The sequence below is a fragment of the Oncorhynchus gorbuscha genome, linkage group LG13, assembly GCF_021184085.1.
Source record: "Oncorhynchus gorbuscha isolate QuinsamMale2020 ecotype Even-year linkage group LG13, OgorEven_v1.0, whole genome shotgun sequence".
Lineage (NCBI taxonomy): Eukaryota > Metazoa > Chordata > Actinopteri > Salmoniformes > Salmonidae > Oncorhynchus > Oncorhynchus gorbuscha.
Genome location: NC_060185.1, coordinates 60,649,493 through 60,669,117, shown reverse-complemented (window position 1 = coordinate 60,669,117; position 19,625 = coordinate 60,649,493). Strand labels below are relative to the sequence as shown.

The window sequence follows — 19,625 nt, the reverse complement described above, 5'->3', positions numbered from 1 at the left end:
AGCACCTCATCGTCACAAAAAATTGACAAACTACACTAAACATATTTTTGTAGAGAGCTGGAATCTCGCCGGGCACATTCATTTTCAAAAGGACGAATTAAAACTGGTAGTGGCAAAGACCAACCCAACCGACACATTGCTGACTATTATCGCAGAAGAATGCTGTACAGTACTCGATGCGTTTTTCTTTAGAATACTTTCTGTCTGTTTTTTTTTCTACTTTCAGAACAATAGGGGGGTGATTTTAAAGAATTAAAAAGCAAAACGTTTTTCACATTTAAGATTTACATTGAATTTCGGAGACAATATATAGTTAATTCCTAGATGGATTGTGATATAAATAGATTTTGTATAATAAAGATACAAGCATGTTAGACGTTTCAACCACCCCTTTTTAATGGTTTGTTCCGATGGCTATATATTCAGTGCAAGGCCATCAACTACCCCGTGCTGCTTTCGGTTGCTAAGGAGACAAGGTGGGCAGGTAAATGAATCATCGAGCTAGCTACGAAGCAGTCTTGTGTTGCTGTCAATAATCAACGTCATTTTAAGCTACATTTCTTATACCGATATGTAAATTAATTCCGTTACGCTGACAATTAGATGCGTAAGCATGACAACATAGCAAACTAGCTAATAATTGCTAGCGGAGTGATGAGCCAGACTGTCAGTTCCCACGGGCTGAATGTTCATGCTAGCTAAAGTTAGCTAGACTTGAGTCGGCTTGCTAGCTAACTAGGTGGCTGTCAAGTTAACGTTATCTGACCTGAACAGCTAATGTAGGCCAAATGAATAACCGCTAGCTTAGCTGGATATGCTTGTGGTGATACTGCAATTTGTTAGTCAAGACTGACCGGCTAGTTTGTCAGAACTTGCAAACTGTTACGTTTAATTACAAGCCAGCTGCCTGGTTGGCCCACCGCACAGACCGTATTGCTGCTGGCTAACGGTAACTAGCTAATTGCTTTCGTAGCTATCATTAGCCTCTAAGCCTCGTATTTGGGATGATGACCAAATTTAATGTCATACATTTGTAAGTTGCTTGCTAGCTGGCACCATGCCATATTGCTACTAGTTAGCCTATTCATATTAGCATGCAACAATCCAATTGGTCAAGATCACATAATTTGTTGTAGTGTTGGTAGGCTAGCTTGCCTACTACTAGGTAAGTAGTTACTAGCTGGTAACTAGCTAGATCAGAAGATGGAGACCTCAGAGTTGACCACAAATATCTCGGTTTACCAAGCACTCCTATTATTGATTTGAGACTTTGCTTTGTTAACTTCCAAAAAGAGTTGCCTGCTAAGTTGCAAGCAAACTTTAACGTCTTTCGAAACATGTTGAGGTTCCGTTAGGTTAACTGAATGGGTTTGTTAGTGAGTGGAACACGTGTGCCATTTAAACCAAACTTCTTATGATTAACATGACCATTCACGTTTTAATCACTAGCATTTGTAACTGTTTGATAGGTTTGACATGTAACGTGTGTTAGTGACGATTCTCCCACAACTAAGTCCAGTCATGGAATGTATTAATTTCGCTTATCTGTCAAATGGCTCGTCCATGCCACCAGCTTTTGACTTGTATTTAGTGTTGCGTTTTTCATGTGCTGTAGAATTAACTTGCCACATGGAAACCAAGTCCCTGTAGGCCACACAGCCCCCTAAGCCTAAGCACTTAAAGCAACAGTGGCTAGTAGGTGGTGGAAACTCCCCATAGTTCCCAAAATGAGAGACCTCTTGTCACCCACATTGGGATGACTGCATAGGCAGTTGGAAGTGGTTTATCAATTGTTGGTTTTATAACTTTTGGTTTCGTTGTGCACAATATTTATACAGAACAGTGCAAAGGTTGCAATGACTAGTCAAGTGTTGTATCTGGGCCGGTCTTATTTGGTGTGGGACTTTGTATAGCAGAGAATCGGTGTGTTCCCATAGGGTGTGTCTAGTTTCAATAACTGTTACGTTTGTTTTAAAGCTGACTGACTCTAGCATTTGCATGGGGGTGGAATGTGTCGGTGAACAACACTAACTGGCACCTTGTTTTGCCTGTCACTGCATGGTGCTTAGTTGTGCTCGGGTCCTTTTATGCGTATTTTGTTTTCTTTGTGCCTTGGTCATTTTAAGGTCCTAGTCCCATTTTCCACTTTCTCTTCCCCCTGTTGTCTGTCTCAGAGTGGGCATGGCATGCCTATGGCCCCAATCCCCCTCTGTTTCACACACTTCCCCCATCCTCCCCCTCTTTTCCTCCTCTCGCTCTCCCTCCCCCTCCATTCTCCTCACAGCCCTCTACAAGGGCCACACTATTAGCACTCACTTTGAATTGGACCCACTTGACTATAATGTGCCTTGGTATTGCCCTGAACTCTACATCTGTGCAGCTAATAAATTATTTTGTTTGTATTCTCACAAAGAAAATGAATGTTTTCTGCAATGTATCGGATTAGTGTTCTTAACATCATCGCTATTTGAGGTTGCACTTCTGCTGTTACTTTGCGTACCTTTCATCTGAGGCAGGAGCTAGCCTATGTCCTAGTCTGTCTCCTGCCTTACCAGATAAGACTTATAGAACACTCATTAAGGCGGTGGTCACTCTTCCTCCTTTTGATCTTCTCTCAAAACGGTGTCCAAATATCTGCACGTGAGTGTTGCATGCTTGTAAGAGGGAGAACAGATTCCAAGTACAGTAAGTATCCTGCCACTTTATGATTCGTGCACACATGCACATTCCTGGTATTACCCAACGCAAAGCTGTGGGATTAACAGAAAATTGACTTGCACACCCAATCATTCTGTATCCATGATGCTCAGATTGATGTGCTATTCCAATCCCTGGTAAAATAACTCTTGAATATGGTCTACTACTCAGCATTAAAATGTGGATTCTCTGCTTACTCTTTCCCTGTTCAGATGAGATGATGAAGCTGTTGATGACATTATCTCAGTGAGGTTGGAAGGGTCAGTCTGGCCAGTTGAGGTGGGGAGGGGACACCACTAACCTCCCCAGCAGTCTGACTGACAAGCGCCACCCCTTCCTCATTGGCATCAGTGTGTCACCATGGTGACTCTCATCACAGAGCAGCTCCGCAGACAGAATCTGGAGGAGCCCCCTTATCGCAGGGCTTTCTCTCTTAATGTGGTGAGCATGCCATGTGATACACACTGGCTGTTTTGTAGCTCTTCTTCTATGAGGAATTACCATTGCTATAAATCCCTTATCTTCGTTGCTTTGTTTCAGTCATTGCCTGAAGTGGGTTCTAGCCCCACGGTGTGTTGGCGCGGGTATGGGTTGACTCCAGGTAAGGATCCACTAATTCCTTAAACTTAATAAAGTTCTCATTCAAAGCTCCCGCTAAATCATTAACTTGGAAGGGCCAACATTGAGTCATGTTTTTGGTTTGTTTCACTTCCACAGAGAGCAGTTGGTCTATGTTCCCATCCTCCAAGACTCATCTGCAGGATGCCGTCTCTGTCCTGGACCCCCTAGGAACCCCTCTCCCCAGCACCTCTGCGACAAACATGTCCCTACAGAACTCCCCGCCACTGCCCCCTCCTCCCCCCCAAACGCCACTGTCGCTCCCTGTCCGTCCCTGAGGACCTGTCCCGCTACCGCACCCCCTGGCGCCCCAGCGCCTCCAAGATCTGGACCCCTGTCAAGCGCCGCTGCCACAGTGGTGGGGGGGGTGGCCGGCATGGGAGTTGGCTCCTTGGTGGGCTCCGTACCCCTCCGAGGCCCCAGCTCCTCCCTCACCTCCTCCCTGCACTCCTCCTCCAGTCCCACCTTCTTCAGCCTGGCCCTGTCCCCGGACTCCCCTATCCCTTGGAGTGTTTCCTGGGACCACTATGACCCGCCCAGGGAGAGCTACACAGGCTTATTCCCCTCTTCCTGCTCCTCCTCCCCGGCCACGCTGAGTTCCTGTCGGCCCCTGCAGCAGCGCCGCTTCTCTCTGTCCCCTGTGCACATCCTGCCCCCCCAGCCCTCTCCAGCTCTAGCCAGTCGCTACATTGGGATGGAGGTCCCGGCCCCCTCCCCCACTCCCTCCTCGGCCTGTAGTACCCCATCGTCCTCAAGGCGTGTCCTGCCCCTCCGTCTCCCACGCTGCCACTCTCAGCCCTGTGATCTACGTAAGCCCGGCCTGAAGCGACGCCATGACCCAGACACGCTCCCCAACTACACCAGGCCCGGCCTTGACTTCAGCAAGATGACTCAGGTGCGCTGGATGGGATGTACATCAGTTTTTAGGCCTATTAAATAAGATCAATGCAATATATAGAGCCAAAAATGCATAGCATGCACCATTTTAGTAGAAACTGCTCATAGTTCTCATTTAGTCAGAGCAAACTTCATTTGCCTGTGAGTGGCTGGAGGCCTAAAGCGGGCCCCCCAGCTCTCCTGCCTCTCCCCATAGACCAGAGTGTTTATGTTGGGATCATTAGCGAGGAGAAATGGGCCTCTGGCTCTCTGGTTCTCTGAATCGCTCTCCCCTCATGAGACAGAACTACCGCTCTCACATTCCTGTCCCAGCCAGACCAGTCTGGATTTGGGTTCAGGGAGTGGTGTTGGGACTGTGCTGCCTGGCTATGTAGCCTCACTGCCCTGACCCGGCGTGTATGTGTGTTTTTGGGCTGACCCTTGCATTCCTGTGTCCGTTCGTTGATGCATGACCAATTGCTTGCCCCTATGGACATTCACCACCACCCAGCCATCTATATTTAACCACTGGATTTGAGCAACACTACTGACTTCCTGTTCTGAGGAGTGATGTCATCACTTCTCCTTTCTCTTTTGCGATTTTTCTCTCACCCCCAGTTCATTTTTATGGCCTTCTGGGCATTGGACCTGGGGGTGTGACTGAAGCTGCTGTTGGGTTTTGCAGCTGGCTCTGTGTGTCCTTGTCATGTTTTAAGATGGTGGGTGGTGGTTTATGAAATGGCTGCCTTTCTGGTGTAAAAAGATAAAGGGACTGCACAAAGTTAGCTCTGGCTGGGGTCTCTGTGCAGGATGAGGAAATAGCCAGAACATTTGTCCAGACAGTCTGATACATTTGCATATGATTTTCATAGACTGTCCTTAGGTGGACATTGAGGTTCTCACACATGGTATTTTGAATAACCATGGAAAATACTAAAAGCTATTGCAGTTGTATGCCTATTAGTTTCATAAAAAGCTGATTTAAAATAAATATATATTAAAAAATAAATAAAATTGCACTACGAAGATGCTGTATTTATTGTTTTCTTCCATGTCCTGTGTTTCAGATTCGTAGTGGGGAGCCCCTGGTGTGTGGAGCAGCCGTCTGCATTGGTCTGGAACCTGTTTTAGGGGACTTCAGAGGAACCTTTTCACCTGCAGACCTCCTGGGAAGAACCAGCATTGGACCGCTGAGTGAAAGTGAGGAGGAGGAAGAGAAAATACATATGGGTGTGCTAGAGGCTGGACAGCAGAGTGTGTTTGAAAGAGACTGCACAGAACTGGACTTGAACCTCATTGAGGAGAACTGAAAGAGGTCCCTGGTGCTCTCTGTGATTGATATTCATAATCATATCCACAACAAACACACACACACTTTATGTAAATGTTTTCAATGAAGGTAAAATAAACAAATGCACACCCCTGGCTGAGCCCTCAGGAACCTGCTGCCTTCCTAGGGGCCACACCAGGGACCCTTCATATCACTGGCTGACTGTAGACTATAAGAATCAATATTACCATTATTGTGATCCTAGAGTAACTTTGACAACCTTGTGTTATTCAGCATTTTGGGACAATGTAATTCTACGTGACCATACTCTATGGGTAAATGTGTATACCCAGAAACCCAATAGAGATAAAGGCTAAGAAATGATGACTTCTGAAGGTACAAAATAGGCACTTTTTAATAATCTGGATAGTTGGTGTACGACTGATAAATACCATTATAAAAATGATGCAGTTAGATTTCTGTGGACACTCCTGTCGCCGTTGTACATTTCTGAAAGTATGGTCAGTTGCGTTGCTGATCGAAGGCCTCTGCAACTGTTACACAAGCAGAAGCCTGTACACACAAGCAGAAGCCTGTACACACAAGCAGAAGCCTGTACACACAAGCAGAAGCCTGTACACACAAGCAGAAGCCTGTACACACATCTGTTTTCATGGGTTTATTACTACTACTTTCTGATGCTTTTGATTTGGCCCTGTGGAATACCCACACCAGTAAAGGGAAACAAAGAGGGCTTTCCTCAGCTGGCGAATGGATCTTTACTGCTTCCTTTCCCCATACTTCTTGGACAATAATGCATTAATTTGTTCTCCAAACCACTTATCCATCATTGGATGAAATCAACATTGTACATTCATCATGCCTTAAGCTCACTATAAAAAATAAGCTGTTGCTGTTTTTTGTTCATAACATCCAGATGTTTTCGCCTTGGTCGCCCATAGAAATGGAACCTAGATTCTACATTCTATTTCTTTGGTCTCCGTTCTCTGTTTCCCACTAATGAACAGATCACACTTGCACTGTAATAGGATTTGAATAATTGACTCGATGCTGCAGTTGGATCCTATAGGGCACAATGTAATAATGTACTGTACAGTGGTCAGGTGGAAACCATTTTGTGTGAGAAGAAACCAGTAGCGATGCAAAGGATTGGTGGCCTTTTGGAGAAAATTTGTATTGTATGTTTTCAGATGGAAGTTGTCCTCTTACACAATTTGTGTACAAATAAAGTTTATTAGAGAATAATTTTGCAAGAAACCCCCCTTTGTCCTGTGTTTCTTTCAATGGGAGATTTTTTTTAAATGAATAGTTCACCCAAATTATAAAATTACATATTGGTTTCATTACCCTCTAAGCAGTCTATGGACAAGGTATGATGGGAATCCATGCTTTGGTTTAGCAAATGATAACGGGCTATTGTGATGCTCCATTAGCCATTACTGGATAGGTACTGTTTGGCATAGCAGCACAAAGAATTTTCGACCAGCCTTGATTTGGTGATACTACCTTCATTCTCGATTTGGCCATACATGTACCTTCTAAAATGTCTGTGTCCAGTTGCAGGGGGTTTGTTTTGAATTTATTAAAATGATTTGTTTCTCCATGAAGTAATCAAACAGTGTCTGCCTACAGATTGTCTGTTTCAAATCTTATCTCATTGATCGAGACAGGGGAGTGTCTTCATGACATGCGGCACTTGGGAGTGAACCCACCTGTCTTAATCAACGATTGAAGATTTGAAATAGAAATGGTCTACTTATTGCCCCCACCCCCACATAAACTACAAGATCTTATTTAACCACCATATTTGGTTTAGCTTCCAAATGATATTATTTTAGCATTTCTGGCCATTCTAGTCATAGGACCGATATTAGCTTATTTCATGCATTATGTCCAAATCATCTGAAAGTATCTAAAAATGCATTTTGAAGCTCAAAAAAAGTAACCTATAGATGATTTGAACATAAGCCGTGCTTGACTTGGAATAAGTGCAGGAGCTGTCTTTCCAAGTAGGTCCATTAGACTACGTTCACCAAAATTCACAAATGACATTATGCTATAGCTATAGAGACCTCTGATTATTCACTGCTAATGGTTTAGACACATTTTCCATGACTTTTAACCAACTTTTCATGACTTATAGCCTACATGAATGAACAAGTAAGCATTATCGGCACTGGAAAGCTGCTGTGTCTGATCCCATGCCATTGTGCCCTTGATCAAGGCACTTAGCCCCCCACATAGAACTGCACTGTTTGTCACATGTTGTCAACATGTGGTCAACCTTCCATCTGGAGAGCTTCTGGGTGTGCATGCTTGGCTTTTGATCCAGCCCGGAAACACCTAAGTCTGCTTATCAAGGTCCAGTTGAGGAGCTGATTTTTAGGCTACTATGTGGTTAATACTATGGTCTTAATAAAGTTATTCCCTCATTCAATAAATCATGGGTGAAATGGATAAGGTAGGCTACTTCAATGCACTGTATCTAACTAGACGTGTTAATATATAAGGCTCAAATATGGATTTTTCAGGGGAGATCTATGCACATGCTTAGTTAGCTATAGTTTACTAGCGAGATAACTGCTACAAGTTATGTTTTGAATTGACGATCTAGTTAGTCTGTCATTATTGTATACCTGCTGCTCGGGCAACGGGCCACTCACACTGGTGCACAAAAGGCAGCTTCACAGACATACACTGAAGGGTCAAAATGATAATGGCTGATATGTAGTTGTTTTTATTGGTTGATCATATTTAAAAGTGTGATTTCATGAATTACATTAAAAACAGGTTTGAAACAAATTCATATGACTTTCCATGACCATACAAACCCAAATGTGACATTTTGGAACAGTGCATATTCAATCTGCGCAATCTCGAACAACCTACTGTCACGCACAGATTCACAGACCTGTGGCAAATCAACTTGAACAGAGCGGAATCAAGAGAAGAATGCACACTCCCCATTGATAACCAAAACGTGGATTGCTGTCACACCTTGTCCGTAATGCTTACAGGGTAAGGAAACCAATTTGTAGAATGGACAAAAATATAAACGCAACATATAAAGTGTTGATCCCATGTTTCACCTAACATTGCCACAGATGTCTCAAGTTTTGAGGGAGCGTGCAATTGGCATTCTGACTGCAGGAATATCCACCAAAGCTGTTGCCAGATCATTTAATGTTCATTTGTCTACCATAATACGCCTCCAATGTCGTAGTTTTAAAGAATTTGGCAGTGTGTCCAACCCAGACCATGTGTAACCACGGTGGTCCCCAGGACTTCCGCATGTGGCTTCATCACCTGCGGGGTCGTCTGAGACCAGCCACCTAGACAGCTGATGAAAATGAGGAGTATTTATGTCTGTAATAAAGCCCTTTTGTGGGGAAAAACGTGTTCTTACTGGCTGGGCCTGGCTCCCCAGTGGGTGGGCCTGGCTCCCCAGTGGGTGAGCCTATGCCCTCCCAGGCCCACCCATGGCTGCGCCCCTGCCCAGTCATGTGAAAGGAAAGTATTTCAATTGAACGATTTCCTTATATGAACTGTAACTCAGTAAAATCGTTAAAATTGTTGCATGTTGCATTTATATTTTTGTACAGTATAATTTGGGTGAACTATCCCTTTAAGATGTGTTGGGTTTGCATATTGATAGGAGTCAAATGGGATGACCAAAAAAAGATTGGTGTATATGTTAGAAGATTTCTTTAGGCAACATGTTTGATTGCAAGATTATGTCAACATGAAAACGTCCACTCGAGAAAATGTTGCCTTAGTCCTGAGAGGATTGGGGAAATTATTGACTATATACTGTCACCTGGCGGTCAACACTGAGCTATCTAAACTTTCTAAAGGTTGGACAAATCATTGAGATATAAAGTTATTTAATTCCTGTAAGATATGTAGGAAGGTAAAACACAGACAATATACCAATGCATTGCTCTATATTCTATAACTTTACAGAGATCAGTGACCCAGTAAAAAATGTAGAATTAGCTGCGAAGAACATTGCATGATAAATCGTAATAGTTTCTTCAATATATCATCAACTTGAACACATAATATGGAGAACGTCATTGTGTGCAGTGTTGCTATGTCCGCAGTTTTCCAACAATTAGGCTACTTTGAAAACGATGTCACGGATTGGTCGCGGGTGTCTGTTTTTTGGCTACTTCTAATATATTTCACTGTGAACTGCTGCGGCTGACTATAAGGCAGTGTGCAGGCTGTTACTGAGTGAGTGAAAGGTGGAGAGGGTTGAGGGGTGAAGGGGTGTGTGTGCCATTCCGCCGCCATACGCAAGACCAAAAAACGCTGCCCCTCACAAAACTAGAATAGTCCCAGTAAGCAAAATGACATTGAAAAGACGTATAAAATACGTATTTTCCAGAAGTTGACGTTAGGTTCTGGATGGAAGGTGTAAAGGTATTTTCCGTATGTTTAAAATACATATTTTCGAGAACATTGAAAAGGCATATTTTCCGGACCTTGAAAAATAAGTATTTTGCAGATGTTAAAATCAGGTTAATTTTGGGCTCCCGAATGGCGCAGTGGTCAAAGCCACTGCATCTCAGTGCTAGAGGCATCACGATAGACCCTGGTTCAATTCCAGGCTGTATCACAACTGGCTGTGATTTGGAGTCCCATAGGGTGGTGTACAAGTTGTCCAGGTTAGGGTTTGGCCGGAGTAGGCCGTCATTGTAAATAAGAATCTGTTCTTAACTGACTTGCCTAGTTAAATGAAGATTAAATCAAAAATAAATTAGCTGGTGTAACTGAGTCAGGTTTGTAGGCCTCCTTGCTCGCACACGCTTTTTCAGTTCTGCCCTCATATTTTCTATAGGATTGAGGTCAGGGCTTTGGGATGGCCACTCCAATACTTTGACTTTGTTGTCCTTAAGCCATTTTGCAAGTATGCTTGGGGTCATTGTCTATTTGGAAGACCCATTTGTGACCAAGCTTTATCTTCTTGACTGATGTCTTGAGATGTTTCTTCAATATATCCACATCATTTTCCTACCTCATGATGCCATCGATTTTGTGAAGTGCACCAGTCCCTACTACAGCAAAGCACCTACACAACATGATGCTGCCATCCCCGTGCTTCACAGTTGGGATGGTGTTCTTCGGCTTGCTTAACCTCCCCCTTTTCCCTCCAAACATAACAATGGTCATTATGGCCAAACAGTTCTATTATTGTTTCATCAGACCAGAGGACATTTCTCCAAAAAGTATGATCTTTCTCCACATGTGCAGTTGCAAACCGTAGTCTGGCATTTTTCTGGGAGTTTTGGAGCAGTGGCTTCTTCCTTGCTGAGCGGCCTTTCAGGTTATGTCAATATAGGACTCGTTTTACTGTGGATATAGATACTTTTGCACCTGTTTCCTCCAGCATCTTCACAAGGTCCTTTGCTGTTGTTCTGGGATTGATTTGCACATTTCCACACAAAGTACGTTCATCTCTAGGAGACAGAACGTGTCTCCTTCCTGAGCAATATGACGGCTGCGTGGTCCCATGGTGTTTATACTTGCGTATTATTGTTTGTACAGATGAACGTGGTACCTACCATTTTTTTTCATAGGTCTTGGCTGATTTCTTTTGATTTTCCCATGATGTCAAGCAAAAAGGCACTGAGTTTGAAGGTAGGCCTTGAAATACATCCACAGGTACACCTCCAATTCACTCAGATAATGTCAATTAGCCTAACAGAAGCTTTTAAAGTCATTACATAATTTTTTTGAATTTTCCAAGCTGTTTAAAGGAACATTCAACTTAGTGTATGTAAACTTCTGACCCACTGGAATTGGGATACAGTGAGTTATAAGTTAAATAATCTGTCTGTAAACAATTGTTGGAAAAATGACTTGTGTCATGCACAAAGTAGATGTTCGACTTGCCAAACTATAGTTTGTTAACAAGAAATTTGTGGAGTGGTTGAAAAACAAGTTTTAATGACTCCAACCCAAGTGTATGTAAACTTCCGACTTCAACTGTATTTTACAGAGGTTGGAAATATGTATTTACGGACGTTGAAATCAGGCAGATTTTTGGTTCTGAATGAAAGTTGAAAATAAGTCATTTATAGACATCCATGTTTGGGCCAAATCAAGGTTGGTCCAGACTGGACAAAATCTGAACCAAACATAGACATCTATGATTGGTTCAGATTTGGTCCGTATCGGACCAAAACCAATGTCTGTGCATGTGGAAATCAAGGCCGGTCCGGAACTGCACCAAAAAACGAAGTCCAAAAGGCGTCAGAATTGGTCCGTGCTTACTGAGGTGTAGCCTACAGTGTTGACAGAAATATGATTTTATGAATGCCAATCTATGTGGTAAACCTACCACTTTAAAAACAGGCCATTGCATTGACTTTAGTAGTCCTGATTCCTGTGACTAATCAATTTGGCTATTTAAGCTATGAATATCAGCTACCCAGTTTTATCAGGAGTTATCGTGATCAGCTTATGATCAGCTAGTTAAAACATTGACGATACAAACTTGAAACCACTGATCAGGACAACCGGATGAAACTCATGGACAACAGTTGTGATTTCCCATTGCATATTGTCCATTTTACTTTGATTTCTTCTTTGCCTATATAATCATTCTACCTGACAGGTGTGGCATATCAATAAGCTAATTAAACAGCATAATCATTACACAGGTGCACCTTGTGCTGGGTACAATAAAATGCCACTCTAAAATGTACAGTTTTGTCACACAACACAATGCCACAGATGTCTCAAGTTTTGAAGGAGCGTGCAATTGGCATGCTGACTGCAGGAATGTTCACCAGAGCTGTTACCAGATAATTTAATGTGAATTTATCTACCATATACCGCCTCCTATGTCTTTAGAAAATTTGGCAGTATGTGTCATGTTTTGTCATTGGTTATCATGTCTTGTCTCTGTGCTTCCCTTCTATTCGTTTCCCTCTGCTGGTCTTATTAGGTTCTTTCCCTCTTTCTATCCCTCTCTTCCCCTCCCTCTCTCCCTCTCTCGCTCTCTCTCCTTATCGTTCCGTTCCTGCTCCCAGCTGTTCCTCATTTACTCTTTTCACACCTGTCCCCTATTTTGCCCTCTGATTAGAGCCACTATTTCTCCCTCTGTTTTCCGCTTCTGTCCTTGTCGGATCCTTGTATGATGTTCGCTGTTCTGTGTCCTTGTCTCGCCCTGTCGTGTTTTATCTTCTTCAGATGCTGCGTATGAGCAGGTGTCTTAGTCTGCTATGGTCGGTGCCTTCCCGAAGCAACCTGCAGTCTATGGTCGAGTCTCCAGTCAGTCCTCGCAACTACGAGTGGATTTCAGTTTTTCCTGTTTTGTTTTCTCCTTGATATATCCAGGATTATTACTTTTGTCATATACTGGAATAAAGACTCTGTTTTCGTTAAGTCGCTTTTGGGTCCTCATTCACCAGCATAACAGTATGTCCAACCGGCCTCACAACCGCAGACCACATGTATGGTGTAGTGTGGGCGAGCGGTATATTGATGTTGGTGATGGGGTTATGCCCTATGGTGGTGGGGTTCTTGTATGGGCAAGCATAAGCTACAGACGACGAACACAATTTAATTTTATCGATCGCAATTTGAATGCACAGAGATACCGTGACGAGATCCTGAGGCCCATTGTGATTTATTTCAATTGACGGATTTCCTTATATGACCTGTAACTCAGTAAAATCTTTGAAATTGTTGCATGTTCCGTTCATATTTTCATTCCTTATGGAGACACCCTTTTTCCATAAAACATATTAATGCACTAGAACTGATATAATGGCAACATAGCACTGGAAAATGACTAGGTGCACTGGAGCTCTATAGATGAATTCGCTCAGAGGTGGTTTAATGTAAACTGCATTCTAATGTCTTTTCTTATGGATAACAGTATCAAGCGAAGGGTTTTACTCATGCTCAGTTTTAGGATCTGGAGCGCTGCACAAGTGGAAATTTAAAACGTAAGTTAAGGAACTCCCTCGCGTGCTTGTGTTGTGGGAAAAAGTCCACAATTAAAATGACATTAAATGTGGAGAATGATAGGCTACATTTGCATCTGTTGGCCATCAAGTAGGCTATTAATTTCTATGCCATTGCAGACTACTGTAGCCTAACATTTGATACAATAAATATATATTGAAAGTGTTTCTTGCATAGATCCTCTATCCAACTTTCATCACTCAAACTCTCCTGTCGGATTTATCTATAGTTATGCACATGCGCAATTAGGATTTATTTACAATTATAAACTGGGTGATTTGAGCCCTGAATGCTGATTGGTTGAAAGCCATCGTATATCAGACGTGTACCACGGGAATGACAAAAACATACTTTTTACTGTCCTAATTACGTTGGTAACCAGTTTATGATTATTCATAGCATTCAAAACGAGCTAAATTGACATCCATTGATGGAAAATGATCTGGAGAGTTTAATACGGGTGATTTATCTTTTCTCTTGCGACATATTCATAAACTTGAAAGAATTATTATTTTGATGGAAACAGAATTTTGATTCTTAGCCTTGGTTGTTAAAAATTACATCAATATTCCTTCTTAATTTGCTCGCTAACATTATGGAAAAAGGATTTATTGGATAATTTAAAACAGGGTGGTTCGAGCACTGAATGCTGATTGGCTGACCATGGGTATAGCAAAACATGTATTTTTACTGCTCTAATTACATTAGTAACCAGTTTATAATATCAATACGACACCTCGGGGGTTTGTGATATATGGCTAATATACCACAGCTAAGGGCTGTGTCCTAGCACTCTGTGTTGTGTCGTAAGAACAGAAATTACCCGTGGTATATTGGCCATATACCACACCCCCCCAGACCTTATTGCCTAACTATACAATCGGTGGGTCCAATCCTGAATGCTGGTTTGTTAAGACCAAATCCCAGTCGATGTCTATTCCACAAGTTACCACCAGCTAAATATGTGACTTTAAAATGCCCATTTACCCTGTTCCTATCTGACGGTGCCATCCACTGTCTCGTCAGCCCAGCCAGGCACTTTATAAACTTGATCTCCACAATAAAAACAACAGCGGAGATTTGTATAAACCTTGCTGTTTGTCTGTCCGACATTTTGCAACATTGTTTCAATATTCAACTTTGATCTCTATCTGTCTCATAGAAATTAATGTGTAGGGAGTCGGGATGAGACAGACAGGCAGGCAGCGTTTTTCAGCTAGTCAACATCATGAATCAGCTAGCATATTTTTTATGGATATATACAAATAAATGTCAATTGAAAAACTTCTGTTTGAAGTGGTTGTGTTAGCTGTGTTGTTGGCTAGCTCCTCTGACCAGGCGAAATTGCGCATCATTAGCTCATAATTATGGATATCCAAATGTCTCTAGAAAACAGCTTAAACAAATACAAATACGGCTACTTTGCTGTTATTCTTGCTGCACTCTTTGACCTGACTGTAAATGAGCCGTAGTTGGCTAACTAGCAAGCAAGGGATAAGAACGTTGCCAGCCAGTATGGCAATAGATCATTGAGAACAAACGACTGGGTCGCGGACCACAGAACAACTAACTGATCGACTGGGTCGTGTCTCTGGCAACCGAACGACCAACCAGAGGGCTTGGGTAGCAACCTTAGATTTGTGTCGGGTCAACATCTTGTGGAAGGATGAAATAGTATGAACAAAAAAAATATATATAAATGATTTATTTGAATATGTTGGTAACCCATTGTATAAAAGTGATGATGTCCACGAAGCAGGGCCAAATGTGTCAACTCCCTTTGCTTCAAAAAAAATAATTCGTCCACAGTTTTCAGGCCTTGTGTCAGGTTTTCAAAGGGGTTTTCAAAGGTCATTGGATATACATTTTAGCTGGACCTGGCAACCCTGATTTGGGTGCACTGTTTGACCACCGCCGTGGAAGTTGAGGGCGCTCTGCCTTCCCCTCCTACCAATGCCTCGCACTCTGCCTGTCCGTCACACGTTGTGTACACTGGTACGGCGGGAGGCCTGACCCCCCACGAACCGGCGACTTCCTCTTTTTCAGATTTCATGGCGATCGGGAGAGAGGGAAGACCACCGAAGCACGCACACTGTCTCAATCCAACCGAAATACAATTATTTAGGTAAATAATTCGCCGCTCGTGCATTACTCAGTTACCGGGGTAGCGAATGATGCACGACTAACGTGCACGTTGGGGATATCCACGTTTCCTCCGTGATCTTTCGTTTCTGAATTTCAGATATTCACATTGTAGCGCAATTCGCTAATAACGAATCGGATGAAATGGGCTCCAACAGTACGCGTCTCCCACACATCGTAACGTTAGGCTAGCAAGCAAGCTAACTTGCGATGCTAACTATCCAACGGTAGTTTGATATGTTTGTTAAAATATAACGTTAAACTAGCCACCGTCAGGTCGAACTTTTCGTGTATTTTTGGGATGCTTAACATGCGTTTTGTTTAATCCAAACTTGGTTCCGATAATAAGTAACGATGTGTTTAATCTGGCACGGTTAACTGACCAACTAACCTTAGCTAATGTTAGCTTACTGGCTATCTAGCTAGCCAGAAGCGATAAACGGTCGTTATTAGTAGCCATACAGTTAATTTAATTGCTAATGTTAACTAGCTAGCTATCATGGCGGCTTCTGCAGAGTTTTGAAACTTGTAGCTAGCTGTTCGATAGTGAAATGTACTTTATCAGCCATATGTTGTAATGGGTTGAGCTCGCAAACAACTGTATTGGATACTTTGTATCAACCTTGCTCTTGTTAAATTATTAACTGCCATTGTTTCCATAACCCAGTCACTGTTGATTTACATTGTGATGGGTTTCAAGTTTGGAATGCATAACGTTAATCATCGCTACTTTTAGCATTTATACGTTTTGGAACGTTATCCCAACCTCTCAAATTATGTGATTCTATCTAAGTGTCATAGTTAGAGGTTTGAATGGATATTTTTAATTAGGGAAAATTAGGCTGGCTAATTCTTCCTCACATTATGCCAGTGTACGTCATCAAATGGTAGCCAACTAGTGTTAACTGTTCTCTCTTAAGTTGGAGTCCAGTTTGTAAGCATAACTTGTACACATTATAATATGGTAGATACCCCTCTCCAAAATGTTAGACACTAGTCTTAATCTAACAGTGATCAAGGCCTAACTACTGTTCCACAAGCACTTTTTGTTATAAGGCCTTTTGTCATTCTGCCAAAGTACTCCATGTTTAGCACTCACCTTTTTATATGGGTTTGGCCTAGAAGTGACTGACGTTATTGTTATGAGTGGGCCCTGGGCATGTGAGAGGTGGGTCGGTAGTTATGAGAATACATTGTATATAATCACACACTATTTCTTCTTTATATTGTGTCGTTTGGAGGATGATTTGAGTCACAGTCAACTTCTAATTTGCGTCTTGAGATGAAAAAGTTGAAGAACCCCTGTCAGTTATCTAATCAATGTGCATGTGTTCGTGTGAGAGAGCGAGTGAAAAAGACCCTCGGATAATAAGACTATTTTTTTTGCTTGACAGTGAGATCTAAGCAGACACACTGAACGGATTCTCCTGCTGGTAAGTCAGCCACTCCTCCATATGGTTACTAGTCTTTCCATTTAGAAAAATGGAAAGTGCACCATCTCTGTCCCTCTGGTTTCGGTCATTTATCTCACCCCATTGGATGGGTGAAAGCAAGGGTTATCAACTACATGGCTTTCACCAATCCAGTCAAGTCAGAGTACGTATAATCTTTAGGGAGAGAAGAATGGATGCATTGTCAAAGTACTGAAACAGGCCCTTGGTTTAAATTTACCACAGAGAAAGCAGAAGTCAGAATACACACTCACCAATACCACACTACATAGATAAGTGTTTATTTGGGTGTAAGTTCCGATTTAGTTTGATGCAATTTTGTACAATGCAAGTGTAACAACTTGGGTTGCTTATTTTGTACCAATAAAGTTTGAAAGAATTTGGGAGGGAGAGAGAAGACGCACTTTTGTTTGTGTAAGAACATAGGATTATAATTCGTTTAGTAGACACCTAAACCTTAGTGCCCTTTGTTATTGTAACATCTTAAGGCTGCTAAACTTGAAACCACATTTGCATCAACTAACCTCTGAGGATCCTGCAGCAGTAACGGCACCCTACACTAACTGTGATCGTGTGGTTTGTCCCTCTCTCAAATTGTCAAACTTTATTTGTACGAAATAAGCAATCCATATTGCAGAAGCAGTACAACAGAAATGACTAATAAAACCTTTCACGTTCTACCCGGTCACAACTCTGTCTCTCTTGCGCTCTCTCCCCGTCAATTGCTATATCTCTCTCTCTGTGCAGGTGTTGCTCAGTGGGCAGTAGTGGTTTCTAGTGCTGGTGTTCTGTTGAAGGGGCTCCTTAGCGCTCTGTGCTGTTGTCTTGCTGTGTCCTGGGTTAGGACTGCCAGCCTATGGCTCTAATGGACAAACACAAAGTAAAGCGACAAAGACTTGACCGCATTTGTGAGGGTAAGGAGCCATGTTTTGCGACACACTCAAACACGCGCACACAGACACTGACCTACAGATAACGCGCACACTCACACACTGACCATACACAGACTGCACATCTTACATCTTGTATTTTTCTATATTTTTGTATTGAATATTAAGATTTCACAATTCATTTTTATCAGGTTATAGTCAAATGGTAATGAGTATTCTCACATGATATTCTCACACCTCCATCACAAATTCATAATACAAAATGGTTTCTACAGGTCTGATTTGGTGTATCAGAACATCCTCCAGAGAGGATGTGCAGTTTTCTTCAAATTGATTGAATGTGTGATTATCACATGCCTATGTCTATAATATTTTGCACTTCCAGTGCATTCGGAATGTACCACTTGTCTTTTCACATTTGTTACATTACACCCTTATTCTAAAATTGATGGGGGAAAAATCCCCCTCATCAATCTACACACAATACCCCATAATGACAATGTGAAAACGGGTTTTTTGAAAATTGTGCAAATGTATTAAAAATTAAAAACAGAAACCTTATTTACTTAAGTATTCAGACCCTTTGCTATGAGACTTTAAATTGAGCTCAGGTGCACCCTGTTTCAATTGATTATCCTTGAGATGTTTCTATAGCTTGATTGGAGTCCACCTGTGGTTAATTAAATTGATTGAACATTATTTGGAAAGACCTGTCTATATAAGGTGCCACAGTTGACAATGCATGTCAGAGCAAAAACCACGCCATGAGATTGAACGATTGTGTCGAGGCTCAGATCTGTGGAAGGGTACCAAACAAATTCTGCAGCATTGAACGTCCCCAGGAACAGTTGCCTCCATCATCCTTAAATGGAACAAGTTTGGAACCACCAAGACGCTTCCTGTAGCTGGCCGCCCGGCCAAGCTGCGCAGTCGGAGGAGAAGGGCCCTATGGTCACTCTAACAGAGCTCCAGAGTTCCTCTGTGGAGATGTGAGAACCTTCCAGAAAGACAATCATCTCTGCAGCACTCCACCAATCAGGCATTTTTTAAGGGGGTAAAAAGGCACATGGCAGCCCGCTTGGAGTTTGCCAAAAGGCACCTAAAGGACTCTCACACCATGAGAAAAAAGATTCTATGGTCTGAAATCAAGATTGAACTATTTGGCCTGAATGCCAAACGTCACAAAGATGAACGGAGCAAAGTACAGAGAGATCCTTGATGAAAACCTTCTCCAGAGCGCTCCGGACCTCAGACTTGGGCGAAGGTTCACCTTCCAACAGGACAACGACCCTAAGCACACAGTCAAGACAACGCAGGAATGGCTTCGGGACAAGTCTCTGAATAAATGTCCTTGAGTGGCCCAGCCAGAGCCTTACTTGAACCCGGTCGAACATATCTGGAGAGACCTGAAAATAGCTGTGCAGCGATGCTCCCCATCCAACCTGACAGCTTGAGAGGATCTGCAGAGTAGAATGGGAGTAACTCCCCAAATACATGTGCTTGTAGCGTCATACTCAAGAAGACTCAAGGCTGTAATCGCTGCCAACGGTGCTTCAGCAAACTACAGAGTAAAGGGTCTGAATACTTTTGTAAGTATATATATATATTTTTTTGTTTTGCTTTGTCATTATGTGGTACTGTGTGTAGATTGACGAGGGGAAAAAACGATTCAATCCATTT

At 42.4% G+C, this 19,625-nt stretch overlaps 2 protein-coding genes across 3 annotated transcripts in view; both read left to right on the top strand.

The window, feature by feature from the left end:
• Positions 1-348: 348 nt before the first annotated feature.
• LOC123993236 (protein FAM53C-like) lies at positions 349-6,739 on the top strand. Its single transcript, XM_046295150.1, is given in 7 exon segments — positions 349-484; positions 2,910-3,138; positions 3,238-3,298; positions 3,415-3,554; positions 3,556-3,711; positions 3,713-4,210; positions 5,259-6,739. Coding segments are annotated over 6 exon segments (1,179 nt in total). The 5' UTR covers positions 349-484; positions 2,910-3,057; the 3' UTR covers positions 5,502-6,739.
• Positions 6,740-15,388: 8,649 nt separating this feature from the next.
• Positions 15,389-19,625, top strand: part of LOC123993235 (C-terminal-binding protein 2-like) — a 35,038-nt gene continuing 30,801 nt past the window's right edge. For both annotated transcript variants that reach the window (XM_046295147.1, XM_046295149.1), the window contains exons 1-3: positions 15,389-15,587; positions 16,999-17,037; positions 17,803-17,969. In XM_046295147.1, coding sequence (XP_046151103.1) covers positions 17,912-17,969 — 58 coding nt within the window. In that variant the 5' untranslated portion in view covers positions 15,389-15,587; positions 16,999-17,037; positions 17,803-17,911. The remainder of the gene's footprint in view (positions 15,588-16,998; positions 17,038-17,802; positions 17,970-19,625) is intronic.